The following is a 16,921-nucleotide window of genomic DNA, read 5'->3' as shown; positions in this document are numbered from 1 at the left end:
TTCTAGAACATTCTCGCTGACCAAACTTTCCGTTGGTTTTTCCAGTATTCTGCTATTTCTGGCGTCATTTTCAATAGTTTTCAGTGTTTTTCTATCAATATTTGCCGTTTTCTATCGAATTTATTGAAGAAATACAACGAAAATGATCGAAAATACCATCAAAATTCAAAAAATCAACGTTTTCGAAGTCGAATTTCTAGGCCACGGCCATCAATTTTCTTCGGCCTTCTCAATGACCAAACTTTCCGGCGCTAGCTCTCAGCGGGTTGTGTACCGAATTAAAAAGTTCTTGAAGTATGAAAATCAATTCGCCGAAACTCATACATCATGATATGAAAACATCACAAGAGACCACAATACGCCTTTAAGCTTCATCTTCTCTAATGTCAGAGAGAGAAACTGTTTTTCTCTCGTTCATGTTGCTCATTCCAGAAGAGAAAGAGAATTCGGACACCGACGATTTCGAGAAACTTCTACAGCAACAAATCCAAGAAGATAGCGGTGAAGACAAAAAAATCCGAGAATTAAATGAAAAAATCGAGCAACAAAAACTGAAAATGGAAGAAGATAAAAAGAATGAAGATCAGAAAATTCAAGCTGAAGCTCGAGAGTTTGAAGAAAGAATAAAAATAATAGAGATGGAGTTCCGAGAACCGGAGAAACAGAAACAGAAGTTGAACGATGAAGAAACGAAAAAACGTCTCCAGGAAAGAGATGAGTATGAAGTAAGTGATAAGGAAATTTTTGGGCAATTGAAATTCAATCTTTTACAGAAAGAAACAGAAAACATTCGACAAACACATATAGAGATAGGAATGAAAAACCGTAACAATGTTGAAATTCCACAAAGTTCTGAAATTGATCAACCCACTAGCTCTAATACTGACAGACCAGGTAAGCGACACCATTACCAAGTTAAGCTTTATCTCTTCTGATATCAGGGAAAATTAGTGTTGGATTCCAACGTGATGAAATGGAAGATACCGACAGACCGAGTACGAGTCTGGAAAATCCTGCTGAAACAGAAACACACGAGGAACAAATGAGAAGAATGAAAGAGGAATTTTGGTTATCTCTTGAAGAACAACAAAGATTGCACGACGAGGAAATGAATGAAGAACGGAGAAAGAGAGCGGCGCTTAAAGATGAGATAGACAACTTCAAGTTAAATTGAAAATTATTGTGAGCATTGTTACAAAAAATCAGCAATATTTCATCACAACTGCCACATTCCTAATAGCAATATTGTACATTTGAATTGTTCACTTGATTATTCCGATTCAAAGAAAAATACGGTATTTATCTTGTATTTATCTTTTTTTTACTCCTATTCCTTGGTTCTTTTCCAAATGTGTATCTCTTTGATTCCGTGTATTCGATTCTATCTCTTTGATTCCGTGTATTCGATTCGAGTGTTCTAAACGCTCTAATTTCTTTCAGATCAACTTTCAAAACTCAATTCCAGCTGAGACAATTACTTCGGTGAGCAACTATTTGAACCAGGAGCCTCTGTCCATAGAGTTTTCTACAACAAATTTCTAGTTTTTCAGAAACTTCCAGAAATCTCAAGAATATTATGGAGATGGGCTTGAACAATTCTAGCGAAGCAAACATGAAAAGGGAGCCAGACTTCACTGATGATTGCTATTTTCGAGTTCCTGTAAGAATCTATAGGCTTTATAACTGAAAATAACAAAAACAAAATTAAGGGTTGTGACAAGGAAAGAGAAGAGTTCTTTAAATTGTTGCACAAAGAAAAGAAGCTGAGTAATCAGAATAAGGTTATTGAGTACCAGGTACGTTTCATTTTTTTGATTTTACACTATTAAAAATCAATTTTCTGTGTTTGAAGGAACAGACTCGCACTATAGAAACTATTATGTACATATGCTTGCAAAAGTTGTTTCAACGCTCGTTCGATTATAATGTGTTGGTGAATGAATTGAGAAACGAGAATCTGGTCACAGACGAGAAGCAAAAACTATTGCGCGAAACTTTTTTGACTACTCTTGCACGTAACTTCGAAGTGATCGAAGAGTCCACAATTCACACTGAAATTATAATGTTAAAAGATGGAGAATACAACGTTTGGACGTTAAGATTCAGTAAGTTCGGAGAAATTTATTAAAATATTGTGCTCATAACAATTGTTTTAATAGAAAAGATGCGCCCTTCTGGAGAAACGAAGATAATGAAAGAAAGAACACAGGAAAACACAGGAAGGAACAATACAGGATCGACCGGTACAGACGGTAATTATCAGAGATAATTATGAGAATTTGTTGTGTTTTTTATAGAAAGGTTCAATGAGGAAGAAACGACAACATCTACCGGTAACGAGAATAATTATCTGTGTTATACATTATATGAAGAAACTGTGAAAGCCCCAGATGTTCAAGAAGATGAAACATTGCACAACCAACAAGTAAGTTCAAAAAAAAACCGAGAGACTAACTAGGAAAGGTCACCGAGCCATATTGGAGTAATAAGATGCGTTTTATATTTTAGGACAGCTGAGAAAACGGTGCTTTCGAATATCTGGACTCTTTTGCTCTCGAAACCTTGTTTTCAAATAAAATCGGGTTCAAAGCTCCGAGTAAATCAAGTGTGTGAGAAATGGTTTTTATTATTTCAGGGGGATCAACCCGAAGAGAACAATGAAAGTGCAACCATCTCGGAAAATTCACAACATGAAACCAGGAACAAATCGGCCACCCCGGACACAAACAGAAAAGGTAAAAAAAGTAATTTTAAATAGTCAGAAACTCTGTCTTCTGATTTAGAAATAACTCTGTAAAATCCTTCAAATTTCAGAAGAATCGAAAGATTCGGAAGCAGACGATTTCGAGAAACTTCTACAGCAAGAAATCGACGGAGCTAAAGTTCAAGACGAAAAAATCCGTGAATTAAATGAAAAAATCGGCCAACAAAAAGTGAAAATGGAGGAGGATAAAAAGAATGCTGACCAGAAAATTGAAGCTGAAGCTCGAGAGTTTGAGGAAAACATCAAAAAAGCGGAGAAGAAATTTCGAGAAGCTGAGAAACAGAAACAGAAGTTGAACGATGAAGACATGAAAAAACGTCGCAAGAAGAGAGAAGAGTATGAAGTAAGAAATCGCTCTGTTTACACGATTTTTAATAGACTTTTTCTAGAGAGAAACTGAAAAAATACGACAAGAACATATGAAAGAACTGCACAACTTCGTGGCAGGATTTTATGAATGTATCAAATTGAAAATGCGATGGGAATTGAAGGAGGATGAATGGGTGGACTGGTTGAAGACACTCCGCTCTCTGGTTGCACGGGCGAGGAATCAGTTTTTGAGTTTTGAGGCGTCGTTTGGCAGTTATGGAGTTGAAGATGTAGAATCGAGGCGTTGGGCAGAGGTATGTATAGAATTATCGTCTGGAATACATAATAATGGTTCTATAATTTTCAGGAAGACCTTCAAAAACTCCATCATGAAGTCCTCTCCACTCATGAGGAGCTCTACAGGGCATACTTTTTTATCAAAGACCTTTCTAGCCAGCACTCAGATCGCACTTTCCTTTCTATTCTCCAAAACCTACTATCCAAAATCTGTGGTTCACTACTAACAGTGCTCCAAGGAATTGATGGGACCAAGGTGAGATTCATAAGGTTTTAATTATGAACTATAAATTTCAGATCGAAGAAGAAAATTGCTTGGAAAACTTGCGAACCTTGTTCTCCAAGTTTGACTCATCCGATATCTATTATACTTCAGAATTGAGGAAACTGGATAGAGAACAAGATTTAGAAAAGTATAAGAATATTGAAGATCCAGAGAAGTATGAGCCGAAAAGCGAGGAGATGGCTGAAAGCGCTGAAAATATTGAAAAAGAATCTGTGAACCTGGAACATTCATCAGGTAACTTGTGGAGTTTTTCAGTGGAAGATGATTATTGTTTAGTAGGAAGCGAAAGAGGATCTGAAAATCGAGAAGTATCTGAATCAGTTGTAGAAAAGTCAACGGTGGATCAGGCTGGCGTAGTGACGGAATCTGAAAATTGCGGTGATGGTAAGTGTATTACCAAACCGTTCTTCTTGGGACGATAGTTATACCGTTAGTGAGCGGAAGGCATTTTCTGCAGACACTAAATGAAATGAGAAAAACGCTCCTTAACTAAACTAAAAGAACATTTCAACTATTAGCACGACACGTGTCTTACAACCGCGCTCTACTGAAACCAAAAAAAACTGCTTGCGAAATCGAGATACTCAGAGAAAAAGAGACACGTGGATTTTGATGGAGCGCAGTTGTAAGAACTGTGCTGGGCCCCAAGAAACCCCCAAGAACATTTTGACCACGACTAGAAAATTTTTTCAACAATATGATGCGAGCAATTGTTTTTTATGACGGAACAGACAACGTTATTCACGGTCTTTATTTTTTAATTCAATTTGTAAGCTCCACCCCTAAAATACCTTCTTGGGATATAAGCTGTACTCAAAAGTGCATATTGGTTATCTAAGGGTTTTGGTGGTTTTGAAAAATATGAGTTTTTACAGATTCTAATCATTATCTTTTTAATGCAATCTGTATAGATAGAAAGGTGACGTCATGAGGATTCCGAGTCTATTTTCAAAATTTAAATACAACCAATACGAACCGAGTTAGGCACATTTCTGTTCTGCAATCTTTAACTCAGAAAACATTATGAACTCTGAAAATATGAAAATTTCATAAATGAAGCTACCAAAACGAACTTGAAATGGCTAAAAAACTGAAAACCTAAGGATTCTGAATCTGTTTTCAAAATTTTGTCTATTTACTGAGATCCACATTCTAAATTCTATGCACCTCGATTTCTTCGGATCTTATCAAAAGATAGGAAACACCTTCATAATTAACTTAACAATATCCTAGAAAACAACTTTTCCAGACAGAAAATTCCAGAAAGAATCCTTAGTAGGTCAAACCCCATAAAAAATAACCAAATGATCTCCTATTCAAGACACCAAATTTCAGAAAAGCAAACCAATCCAAAGAATGACGAAGATGAGGAAAACAAAAATAAAGACACCTAGAAGAGAGACGCAGATGGAAGAAACACATGCTAGTTGAAAATAAACATGTTTACCACTACTTCTTTTTTCTCTCTCTGTGTTTCTGCCGGTCACTGATCATTGTTATCTATCTACACTCACCAAATACATTCATTCTACTTTTTTTTGTTCTACTGTTGTATTTGTGAATAAAGGTTTTAAAATGGATTCTAAAATCGAAATTCCAAAAGAATTGATTCAAGAGCTCCACAGCTCCTCGAGAAAGGTTAGTTTTGACAACTGCGCTCCACCGAAATGCCCTAGAAAAATGTTTTTTCGGTTTCGGTAGAGCGCGGTTGTAAAAACTGTGCCGTGCTTAGACAACAATATTTTTTCAGCGCCCCATCAAAACGATCCTCCGTGAAAACTGGGGACTGGTTGAGAAGATCGACGCCAAACTTAAAGATGCAGACACTTCTAAAAACGTGAAACCAGTCCCCGCTCATCTCACACAAAACTTTTTGAGTACTGTAAGTGTTCTGGTCAACCCGCGGAAGTTGCGGAGGTCGAAAAGTGAGCCGCCGGAAGATGAGGTCTCGGATTTTGAGAACGATTTGAGGGATGCGCAGAGAGTAAGCATTTTGGAATCTGGGATCGGAATTCTGGAGAAGAAATTATAATTTTTAGGACTGGCGAGGTTTCTTCTATAAATATGAGATGGAGATTCATGACTTTGCAGTGAATGCGAAGAAAAATGGAGTAGATTTTCATGAGGAGATGTGGAAGAGGGGAAGGATTGAGGTGAGTTGTTTATTTGCAGATTCAGGGAAGTTCGGTAGAGCACGATTGCTAGAGACCGAAAATAGTGCTGAAAATTGAGAGACGCTCTTCCTTAGCGCGCACTTGCCGACTAACTAGGGAAGTTCATGGAGTCCGTGTGTATACCTCATTTTTCTCGAATTCTAGGTCTCGAGTGCAAAACTGAAAATATATTTGGAACCAGCGTTTTTTCAGCTTTACAACGGTATGGGTCACGTGACATAGATCCACACTGACTCCATGACCTTCTGCCATCAATAACACATGTAATACAGATTGCATTTTTCACCGTAACTTGAATGATGTGCCCCGATCTCCCTGCTTGTCAGCTAATTACAATTTTTGCTGAGGATGTAGATCAAATCTAGAGCTTCATTTTCGTAGTTGACACTTTTTTGATAGCTATTCACGCTTTCGAGATATGCGCCTTTAAAGAATGCAACCCAAAGAGACGCAGAGAAGTCAGACACTCTGGCTTGTCCGCGTCTCACCTCTCCTACCAATCTTTAAAGGCACATAACCCAAAAGCTCGGAGCTATCAAAAAGGTGTCAACTACAAAAATTAAGGTCTTTATTCTCTCTAGCTGCTCTCCAAGATTTAGGATTGTCTGACAATAATTAACAGCATTTTTTCCAGAAACTCACCACAGCCGTCTACAACATCTCCGAACGAGTACAAAACAAGACTGTTAGCATCATCCCTCCATCCCGATTTATCTTCTCATTCATCAGTTTTCTGGCTAGTTGGACAATCATGCCAGTCATCAATACTCCCAGAAAACTCAGTGGCGCCGCGTCGAGTCTTCTGAGGTTCCAAGACAGGAAGCCAGTTGAGAATGGGTATAGTCAAAATGGGACTCAGAAGAATGGAACAATAGCGAATGGAGCTGAGAAAAATGGAGCTGTAAAGAATGGAACCCCAAAGACAGATTCAAAAATTTCAAACCTGATAATCACTCCCGTGGAAAGTGATGAAAAGCTCAGAAAGTTCCATGAAGAGATGAAAGATACGGAAAAGTTTATATCGGAGAAGGACCAGGAGTGGCACGAGAAATTGAACATGTATCAGAAGGAGATTAGTGCGAGGTAAGTACTAACTACGGTGGATCGCGTTTTTGCCACATTGAGAGAGCGCAGAGAAGTCAGACATTCTAGCTTCTCGGCGTCTCCTTGCGCTACCAGTCTTTAAAGGCATTTATCTCGAAAGCGTGAATAGCTATCAAAAAGTTGTCAACTAAAAAAATGTGTGAAATTTAATGAAGATTATTTTTGTAGTTGAAAGTTTTTTGATAGCTTCTTACCCCACTGAGATATGCGTCTTTAAAAAATGCATTCTGAGGAGGTACAGAGGAGAGACGCAGAGAAGTCAGACACTCTAGCTTCCCTGCGTCTCTCTTGTGCCTCAAACTTAAAATGCGCATATCTCAAAACCTATCAGTCCTATCGGAAAACTTCTAACTTCAAAAATATAGCCCTTTATTTTATCAATACAACCAATCTTAACAAAATTGAAAAATTCCAGACTAGAAGTCCAAGAGAAGCGTCTATACTCCGAAATCGAAAAATTCCAACAAGAAAAGGAAGCGCGCCGTCAACAAGAGGAAGAAGAGTTCACCAAGCGAATGAATCAACAAGACACTGAATTTCACAAAATTATCAAAAAAATCGATGATGAGCGGAAGAAACTCTCGGTATGATCGGAAAATCTTAAAATTTGAAAATCCAAAACAAAAAAAACGTTTCCAGGAAGAAGAGCACAAAAACTTGTTGGAAACCTGCAAAAAACAAGATGCCGAGCTTCTGAATCTTCTGGAAATGACGTTGTCTCCAAAATCTATACAAAGAAATTGGGAGGAGCACGAGGACTACTGGTCGAGTCGTTTGCAGATTCTAAGAAATTCATTGGCACTGGTTCGTTCCGAATTTTGGCATTTCGAGAGATATTTCCGGCAACAGTCGGAGAATCCGGATAGGAATCCGAATTTTGTGAAAACTATTTATGAAGTGAGTGTTGGAAAAGAGCACAAGTTGTGGACGAAAAAACACAAGTTGTGGACGTAAAAAAACAACTTGTGGACGAAAAAGTTTAACTTCTGTACAAAAAAAAACACAAGTTGTGGATAAAAGAAGCACAAGTTGTGGGCGAAAAAATACAAGTTGTGGACGTAAAAAAACAACTTGTGATAAGTCACACACAGTGTTAAAAAACACCACTTGTGGACGAAAAAAACACAAATTGTGGAAAACACACACGTTTTTATTTTGCAGATGGAATCCGCGTCATTCGGTCAAACAGTCACCAGAGCCCAATCTCTTATCAATAACCAGCACGAGTTTTTCGATGCACTCTTCGATAAATATGATGATGACTTCTTCCTTCGAGTGCTATGGGTAACTATAAAAACTAAGTTTCATTTTCATTTAAACTTGAAAGTTTTCAGAAAATCACGAGCAACATTGCCAACCAGCTCGACAAAGTCATCTTAGAGCTCTGGAGCATCGCTGTGAACTCAAGTGACTTTGACCATTTCAGACTGAGATCTGCTGTGCTGGAAATTGATCCATGTTCTATCCCTACCTCATGGAGACTCAAAGGAATCTGTCACTCAGCGGATCCATCGGACTATGAGGATGCTTTGAGTAATAGCTCACCTTCTGTATATAGTCATTTCTGAGATTTTAAAGATGTTTGAGATGTAAATAAATAATTTATCTTCTGTAAGTTATTGAGTATCAGGAATTGTTAGCCACATTTGCAGAAATCAGAGCTAAATTAGTTAGTTTGCTAATGCAACACAACATTTTCCACTATCGAGCTATATTAGTTTTCAAATCCTTATAATGACCTCGAGACCTAATCAGAATCGATCAAATTACCTAATCAGAAATTGATCAAATTTTGTGATATTCTCTCAAAACGAGCTACAGTACTGGCCACAAAGAATGCGATACTTATAGTTTTTAGTTGAAAATGGTCAATTTTGTGAGTGTGACACGTCCTCCCTGATAGTCTCACAATATTTATTGCTTATGGATTATGCAGATCACAAGTAGAGCTTCATTTTTGTAGTTGACAACTTTTTTGTACGGGCACATCCTAAAAAGTTATCAATCGTCAAAGTAAACAGCTCCAAAATCTCTCTTTTTTGCACTGAAAAAAGGCGAAAATTGCAAGAAATTTCTTTGACGATGGATAACTTCTTAGGATGTGCCCGTACAAAAAAGTTGTCAACTACAAAAATGAAGCTCTACTTGTCATCTATACATTCCATAAGCAGTCGATATTGTGATACCACCAGGGAAGTCGTCTCACAGCCTCAAAGTTGACCATTTTTAACTAAACACTATAAATGTCGCGTTCTTTACGGCCAGTACTGTATGTCTAGAGCAACACATAAACCTCACTCGTACTGAAAAAAAACTACATCAGTGTTGCGAAAGTAATCTTTTGTCTCTGGACAATTGCAAGTACTAAAATGATATGTGGGTCTTTCACTACAGTTTGGTCTTCTTTGTTCTAAAAATAAGTACTTTTAACCAGATAACTTTTTATTGAAGCTAGCCGTCATGTCAAACGTGTTACTTCTGTAGGCTGACCTGAGGCATGACCAATATCTGTATCATCAAGAAAAAAGGGTATTCATACGAGATTGCTATTTATTGTTTGAACGTTTACATCTGCAGAGACCTCTCAGCACGAGAAAATGAGCTCTTGGAAATCTTGGCACTGTGCCAAGACATGCATGTTGTAATGGCCGATTTTTTAAATTCAATATTTTGTGTCCGCAAAATTTTCAACAAACTGGTCCAAAAAACCGAACGACCGACAATACGGGGTAAACAACTTTAAAATCAATTTTCCCTTTGTACTTTTTGTTGCGCACCCTAAAGTAGTACGCTTCTCGTGACAGTGTTTTCAGCAACGGGTAAAGTTCTTATGGACATTTATTTATTTCTCAGCCTTGATTTATAAAAATCTAATTATCCAATAGTCAAACGAAAAAAATACAAAGAAATTTAATCTCCTTGCCCGTTAATGGTGTTTTTCAGTGTTCTGAAAAAGCTGAATAATAAATTTGTTCAAACAATCATAATTCTGTTCCTCCTACTAACCATGACAAGGAACTAGACACTCCTGCTTTTCAAGACCTGTTTTTTTTGGTTGAATTTTTAGTTTCAGAGAGCAATGTCATCCGAGACATTTGACCCAATTGCTTTTGCATACCAAAATATCCGAGGTGTCCCAATGTATATGAATTTCGAATACAAATTCAATTGGGTCACACTCGTGACTATTTCTGATCTACTATTGAATATTACCGGCACTTTGATATTCATTCAAATCCCGATATTTTATTTCAAAAACAAACAGAAAATCAAGAATATCGGATTGCGACTCGACGTTTTCCAATCATTTATGTTGATGCAAATCTGGAATATTTGGATGCTAATCGGAGAATTTTTAATGTTCAAAATTCCATTCACTGGAATTTTCACAAACTATTGTGCCAATAATAATCCGCAAGTTTTAATGAGATTAACAGTGTTTTTCTTTTATTGGACACATTATTCCGCTCAATTGTTTACATTATTGTTCTGTGTACTAAGAGTTGCTATTTTGTATTCCAACTCTAATAAAGAAAATGAAAAAGTGAGTATGCGCACGCAACGCAACCGCATCGCTGCATCCAAATTAAATTCAAAGAACTTTTTAAAATTCAGTTATTCTACTATCTCATACCACCTTTCATCATTTTTCCTTTTCTTGCAAGTGTACCTCATTTGTTAACCGAAGGACTCTGTCTACAAATGGAACAACCGTTTTCATTCGGTGCAATTCTAATAATTTCGAAATTTTTTGAAGATAACTTAGTAAGATTAAAAACATTCTCTACTTCAAAATGCATAATTTTATGTTACAGGTACTGTGTGCAGTTGGTAATTTTGCATTAACCGCGATTGTGACTTTTACTATAATTTGGTTGAATATTGCTATGTTTTTTAAAATAAGAATGCGAAAAAAATTGTCGTGAGTTATCAATTTTAGCAGACTTGCAAATTGGGAAGCCCGTTTTTGCATGTCTGAGTTTTAGACCATTATTTCACTGAATATATTTTCAGAGTTGCTGCCCAATCACAATCCACTCAGAATCAAAAAGTGTCAAGAACACTGACCGGAACAATGATAGTTATGTTGACTCCCTTAATTGTTTATCTATTTTTAACGGTTAGTTATTCTAAAAAATTCAAAGGAAATCATCTTAAACATAACGTTTAGGCTTTAGAAATCATAAAAACCGACTATTTTGTCTATGTTTTGTACTGCGGTGATATCACTGGCGACATTCGTGTTCACATCGTCACCTGCTATTTCTATTTCACACATCCGGTTTTCAAGAAGCACGGGATGATAAGGAAAATAACTGTCGCACAGAAAGTGACAAGTCATTCAGAACTTTTTTGACACTTATTGGGAATAAATGAGTATTTTAATAGAAGTGTACAAGGCAAGTCAGACTTTTTATAGTTGGACAAGCTCAATCAACTTCTTCATCGGAAACTGATTATGAAAAGATATGCAGTAACGTTGTCACATACAACACCGCGATTAGACTCTCCCACGTGTTATGGGGTTATTCACCTCCGGAAAAAACAGTTTTTTCCGTTTCTCGCCGTTTTTTCCGGAGGTGAATAACCCCATAAGAACGCAGGAAGCGTTGTTAGTGTTGCTCTTTCAGAGCTGCGAGCACTGCTGGAAAGTTCACAAAGACTATTTCGTTGTTGTCCCTATAGTACTTCTAGTGGTAGTGTTTTCACCAACGGTTAAAATTGATTTATTAAAATCCCTTTGTTCAATTAGCAAGGAAAAATATGAAAGAATTTAATCTCCTTGCCCGTTAATCGTGTTTTTCTGTGTTCTGAAATTGCGTTCCTATTGCTCACCATGACAAGGAACTAGATACATTTGTTTTTCTATGTCTGATTTTTTTTTCTGAAAAGTTTTTCAGTGTTCTGAAAAAGCTAAATAATATATGTGTTCAACCAAAATTTAGTTCCTCCTGCTTGCCGTAGTTTCTATTGGTCATTAGACAAAAATACCTAATTTTTTTTCTGAAAACTTAGTTTCAGAGAGCAATGCCACCCGACACAGTTGACCCGATTCCAGTTCCCTACCAAAATATTCGAGGTGTCCCGTTTTATATGAATTTTGAATATAAATTAAATTGGGTCACACTCATGACTATTATTGATCTACTATTGAATACTATCGGCACTTTGATATTTGTTCAAATTCCAATATTTTATTTCAAAAACAAACAGAAAATCAAGAAAAACGGATTGCGACTCGACGTTTTCCAGTCATTTTTGCTGATGCAGATCTGGAGTATTTGTATGACGATTGGAGAATTTATAATGTTCAAAATTCCAGTCACTGGAATTATTACAAACTATTGTGCTAATAATAATCCGCAAGTTCTGCTGAGATTCACAGTATTTTTTCTTCATTGGGCACACTACTCCTCTCTATTGTTTGTATTATTGTTTTGTGTACTAAGAGTTGTTATTTTGTATTCCAGTTCTAACAAAGAAAAGGAGAAAGTGAGTCTTTCTAACCGCAAAGTTCCAGAAAATATTCAAATAACTTCATAGAATTCAGTTATTCTACTACCTCATACCACCTTTCATCATTTTTCCTTTTCTCGCTAGTGTACCTCATTTGTTAAGCGAAGGACGCTGCCTTCAAATAGACCAACCGTATCCGTTTGGTGCACTTATATTAATTTCGAGAATTTTTGATGAAAACACAGTAAGATTTGAAAAATGTTACTGTTCTAAGATGCAGAATGTTATGTTACAGCCACTGTTCGCATTTGGTAATTTTTTATTAACCGCGATTGTGACTTTCACTGTAATTGGGTTGAATATTGCAATGTTTTTGAAAATAAGTGAACGGAAGATGACGTAAGTTTATCAGTTTTATTGTACATAGTAGACTTGAATATATTTTCAGATCTCTTGGTCAATCCCAATCCACTCAGACTCAAAAAGTGTCAAGAACATTGACGGGAACTATGATAATTATGTTAATTCCTTTAATCGTTTATCTTTTCGTGGCGGTTAGTTGTTTTGAAAAATTAAAAATAAACGTTTCATGTTTAGACTGGAGAAATTATACCTAATAATTATTTATCTTATTTTTTGTACTGCGGTGCTATCGCTAACGACATTCGTGTTCACATCGTCACCTGCTATTTTTATTTCACACATCCGGTTTTCAAGAAGCATGGAATGATCAGAAAGATAGATGTCGCGCAGAAAGTGACAAGTCAATCAGAACTTTTTTGACACTTATTGGGTTCTTCCCGAGAATGCTTTGGGTCAGAGTTGCATGGAAGTGAAAATTTCTTATCCGGAAGTCGGAAGTCGGAAGTCGGAAGTGATTTCCCTTATCCGGAAGTCGGAAGTCGGAAGTCGGAAGTGAAAAACACCCGGAAGTCGGAAGTCGGAAGTCGGAATTCCATGCAACTCTGCTATGGGTAACCAAAAAATGTTCTTTTTTTTTTAAATATAAATGTTTTAAGAAAATCACAAGCAACATTGCGAACCAGCTCGACAAAGTCATCTTTGAGCTCTGGAGCATCGCTGTGAACTCAAGTGACTTCGATCATTTTTACCAATTGTAGGGTAACCGTCCTGTCCTGAAGATGGCCATGTGGCCGAAACGTCGACAATACTATTGAATAAATCAATAAATTCGTGCTCTAAGATTCACTCAAAAGCCGGGTCGGAAAAGAAGTTTATCTTCAACTACCCATTCATAATGATCATTTCAGACTGAGATCTGCTGTGCTGGAAATTGATCCATGTTCAATTCCTACCTCGTGGAGGCTCAAGGGAATTTGTCACTCTGCGGATCCATCGGACTATGAGGATGCTTTGAGTAATAGCTCACCTTCTGTACACAGTCATTTCTGAGATTTTTTTCTTTAAAAAGATGTTTGAGATGTAAATAAATAATTTATCTTCTGAAGTTATTGAGTAATAGGAATTGTTAACCACACTTGCAGAAATCAGAGTTTGCTAATGATTCAGAACATTTGGAGATTATAAAGAACCAACTGGTGTCTAGGCTCCAAAAATGTATTTTTGCAGGCTATTTTGCAGCTCCGAAAAGGGAAATCAATCTTGACTTGTACACAGTGTCCAATTATTACAATACTTATTTATTCTTACATAGTATCAAACATTTCCTAATTAACTGTCACTCTCTGCGTGACATCTACCTTCCTCGTCATCCCGTGCTTCTTGAAAACTGGATGTGTAAAATAAAAATAGCAGGTGACGATGTGAACACGAATGTCGCTAGTGATAGCACCAAAGAACAAAATAAAATTGAAATAGTCGTTAGGTACTAATTTGGAATCCAAAATATTATGTTTTACTATAAGTCTTTTGAAGTTTTGCAAATAACTAACCACGCCCAATTGATGAATGATTAAGGGAATCAACATAATTATCATTGTTCCTATCAGTGTTCTTGCCACTTTTTGATTCTGAGTGGATTGGGATTGGGCAGCAATTCTGAAAATATATTCAGTGAAAGCACAGTTGTTTGGAATTTTGGGTTTTTTTGTCATTCCGGTTCCGGATTTCGTATTCCGGGAAATGAAAAATGTCATTCCGTACACAATGGTAAAGAGTCTGCTGAAATTGATAACTCACGACAACTTCTTCCGTTTCCATGTTTTCCAAAACATTGAAATATTTAACCCAATTATAGTAAACGTCACAATCGCGCCAAAACCAAAATCAGCGAATGCAGTCTCTACCTGTAACATAACATTTTGAGTCTTAGAATAGAACATACTTATTTAATAAATCTTACCTTGTGATCTAAATAAAATCTTGAGATTACTAGTATTGCACCAAATGGAAACATTGGCATTTATTGGCAGAGTCCTTCGGTTAATAAATGAGGTACACTTGCGAGAAAAGAAAAAATGATGAACGGTGGTATGAGGTAGTAGATTATCTGAATTTTCGGAAATTATTTGAATATATTTGAGATCCGCATTCACTTTCTCCTTTTTTTCGTTACAATCGGAATACAAAATAGCAACTCTTAGTGCGCAAAACAATAATGTAAATAATTGAGCGGAATAGAGTGCCCAATGAAAGAAAAATACTGGGAATCTCAGTAGAATTTGCGGATTTTTATTAGCACAATAGTTTGTAATAATTCCAGTGAATGGAAGTCTGAACATTAAAAGTTCTCCGATTAGCGTCGATATATTAAAGATCTGCATCAGCAAAAATGATTGGAAGACGTCGAGTCGCAATCCGATATTCTTGATTTTCTGTTTGTTTTTGAAATAAAATATCGGGATTCGAATGAATATCAAAGTGCCGGTGATATTCAGTAGTAGATCAGAAATAGTCACGAGTGTGACCCAATTTAATTTGTATTCGAAATTCATATAAAATGAGACACCTCGGATATCTTGGTAGGCAACTGCAATTGGGTCAACTGTGTCTGGTGGCATTGCTCTCTGAAACTAAATTTTCAACAAAAAATTAGGTCTTTTTGTCTAATGATCATTAGAAACTTACTTTATCAAATATGTTCGACATATTGCTTGACAGTTATATGATAAGCAGGAGGAACTAAATTTTAGTTGAAAAATATCTTATTCAGCATTCCCAGAACACAGAACACATCATTATCGAGATAGATTAAATTACTACGTATTTTTCTTTTGTCTGACTATCAGAAATTTGGAATTGTAAATCAAAGACTGATAAATAATAAAATTTCGTTAAAAATATTAGCTGTTGCTGGAAATACTGTACCATACTGACACCCCGGTTAATATTTCAATAGAAATACTTTTATATTTCTTAACATTCGATTTTTTTCATAATCCCAACTTTCCGATAGTCAGACAAAAGAAAAATATGTAATAATTTAATATTACCCGTTCATTGTGCTTTTCTTTATACCTGGAAAGCTCAATAACATATATGTGTTCAACCAAAATTTAGTTCCTCCTGCTTATCATAGAACAGCTCAAGCAAGATGTGGAATGTAACTGATAAGGTAAGTTTCTAATGGTCACTAGACAAAGAATACCCGATTTTTTTGAAAACTTAGTTTCAGAGAGCAATGCCACCAGACACATTTGACCCAACTGCATTTGCATACCAAAATATCCGAGGTGTCCCATTTTATATGAATTTCGAATACAAATTTAATTGGGTCACATCCATGACTATTTTTGATCTACTATTGAATATTATCGGAACTTTGATATTCATTCAAATCTCAATTTTTTATTTCAAAAACAAACAAAAAATCAAGAATATCGGATTGCGACTCGACGTTTTCCAGTCATTTTTGCTGATGCAGATCTGGAACATTTCGATTCTGCTGAGATTTACAGTATTTTTCTTTCATTGGGCACACTATTCCGCTCAATTGTTTACATTATTGTTTTGCGCACTAAGAGTTGCTATTCTGTATTCCAATTCTACTGAAGAAAAGGGGAAAGTGAGTTTTCTAATATACGGTAGTGATTGACACTGGGCTGACCTCCACGTTCACGCAACGCAACTGCATCACTGCATCTTAAATAAAATCAAATACTTCTTAAAATTCAGTTATTGTACTACCTCATACCACCGTTCATCATTTTTCCTTTTCTCGCAAGTGTACCTCATTTGGTAACCGAAGGACTCTGTCTACAGATGGAACAACCGTTTCCATTTGGGGCAATTCTAATACTTTCAAGATTTCATGGAGATAACAGAGTAAGATTTAAAACATTCTTGTTGTTCTAAGATGCATAATGTTATGTTACAGTCAGAGACCGCATTCGCTAATTTTGTTTTTACCGCGATTGTGACGTTTACTATAATTGGGTTGAATATTTCAATGTTTTGGAAAATATGTAAACGGAAAAAGTTGTCGTGAGTTATCATTTTTAGCAGACTTGCAAATCGGGGACTGGCTTGTAACTTGCATCAAAATGTAGAGGTCGAGACGAATTCTACCTCACTGACCTATTCCTGCGGGTTTTTAGATGCAGCGGATCA

The 16,921-nt window shown here is 36.4% G+C and overlaps 2 protein-coding genes across 2 annotated transcripts; both read left to right on the top strand.

The window, feature by feature from the left end:
• Positions 1–416: 416 nt before the first annotated feature.
• GCK72_016845 (uncharacterized protein) lies at positions 417–8,502 on the top strand (the record flags this gene model as incomplete). The annotated part of the gene is made up of 21 exons (XM_053731731.1): positions 417–725; positions 774–894; positions 942–995; positions 1,551–1,660; positions 1,710–1,796; positions 1,853–2,105; positions 2,298–2,425; positions 2,636–2,735; positions 2,815–3,107; positions 3,154–3,387; positions 3,441–3,640; positions 3,754–3,890; positions 3,933–4,040; positions 5,224–5,294; positions 5,407–5,640; positions 5,696–5,809; positions 6,465–6,913; positions 7,350–7,518; positions 7,574–7,831; positions 8,096–8,218; positions 8,269–8,502. The coding sequence occupies 21 exons, from the start codon at positions 417–419 to the stop codon at positions 8,500–8,502; spliced, it is 3,786 nt and encodes a 1,261-aa protein (XP_053580644.1).
• A 4,175-nt stretch (positions 8,503–12,677) lies between these two features.
• On the top strand, positions 12,678–13,804 carry GCK72_016844 (uncharacterized protein; the record flags this gene model as incomplete). Its single annotated transcript, XM_053731730.1, has 4 exons — positions 12,678–12,790; positions 12,840–12,945; positions 13,411–13,508; positions 13,663–13,804. The coding sequence occupies 4 exons, from the start codon at positions 12,678–12,680 to the stop codon at positions 13,802–13,804; spliced, it is 459 nt and encodes a 152-aa protein (XP_053580643.1).
• Between the last annotated feature and the right edge of the window lie 3,117 nt (positions 13,805–16,921).

Source organism: Caenorhabditis remanei, chromosome V (genome assembly GCF_010183535.1).
Source record: "Caenorhabditis remanei strain PX506 chromosome V, whole genome shotgun sequence".
NCBI lineage: Eukaryota > Metazoa > Nematoda > Chromadorea > Rhabditida > Rhabditidae > Caenorhabditis > Caenorhabditis remanei.
The sequence above is the reverse complement of the archived record's forward strand: the minus strand, read 5'-3'. Positions and strand labels throughout refer to the sequence as shown.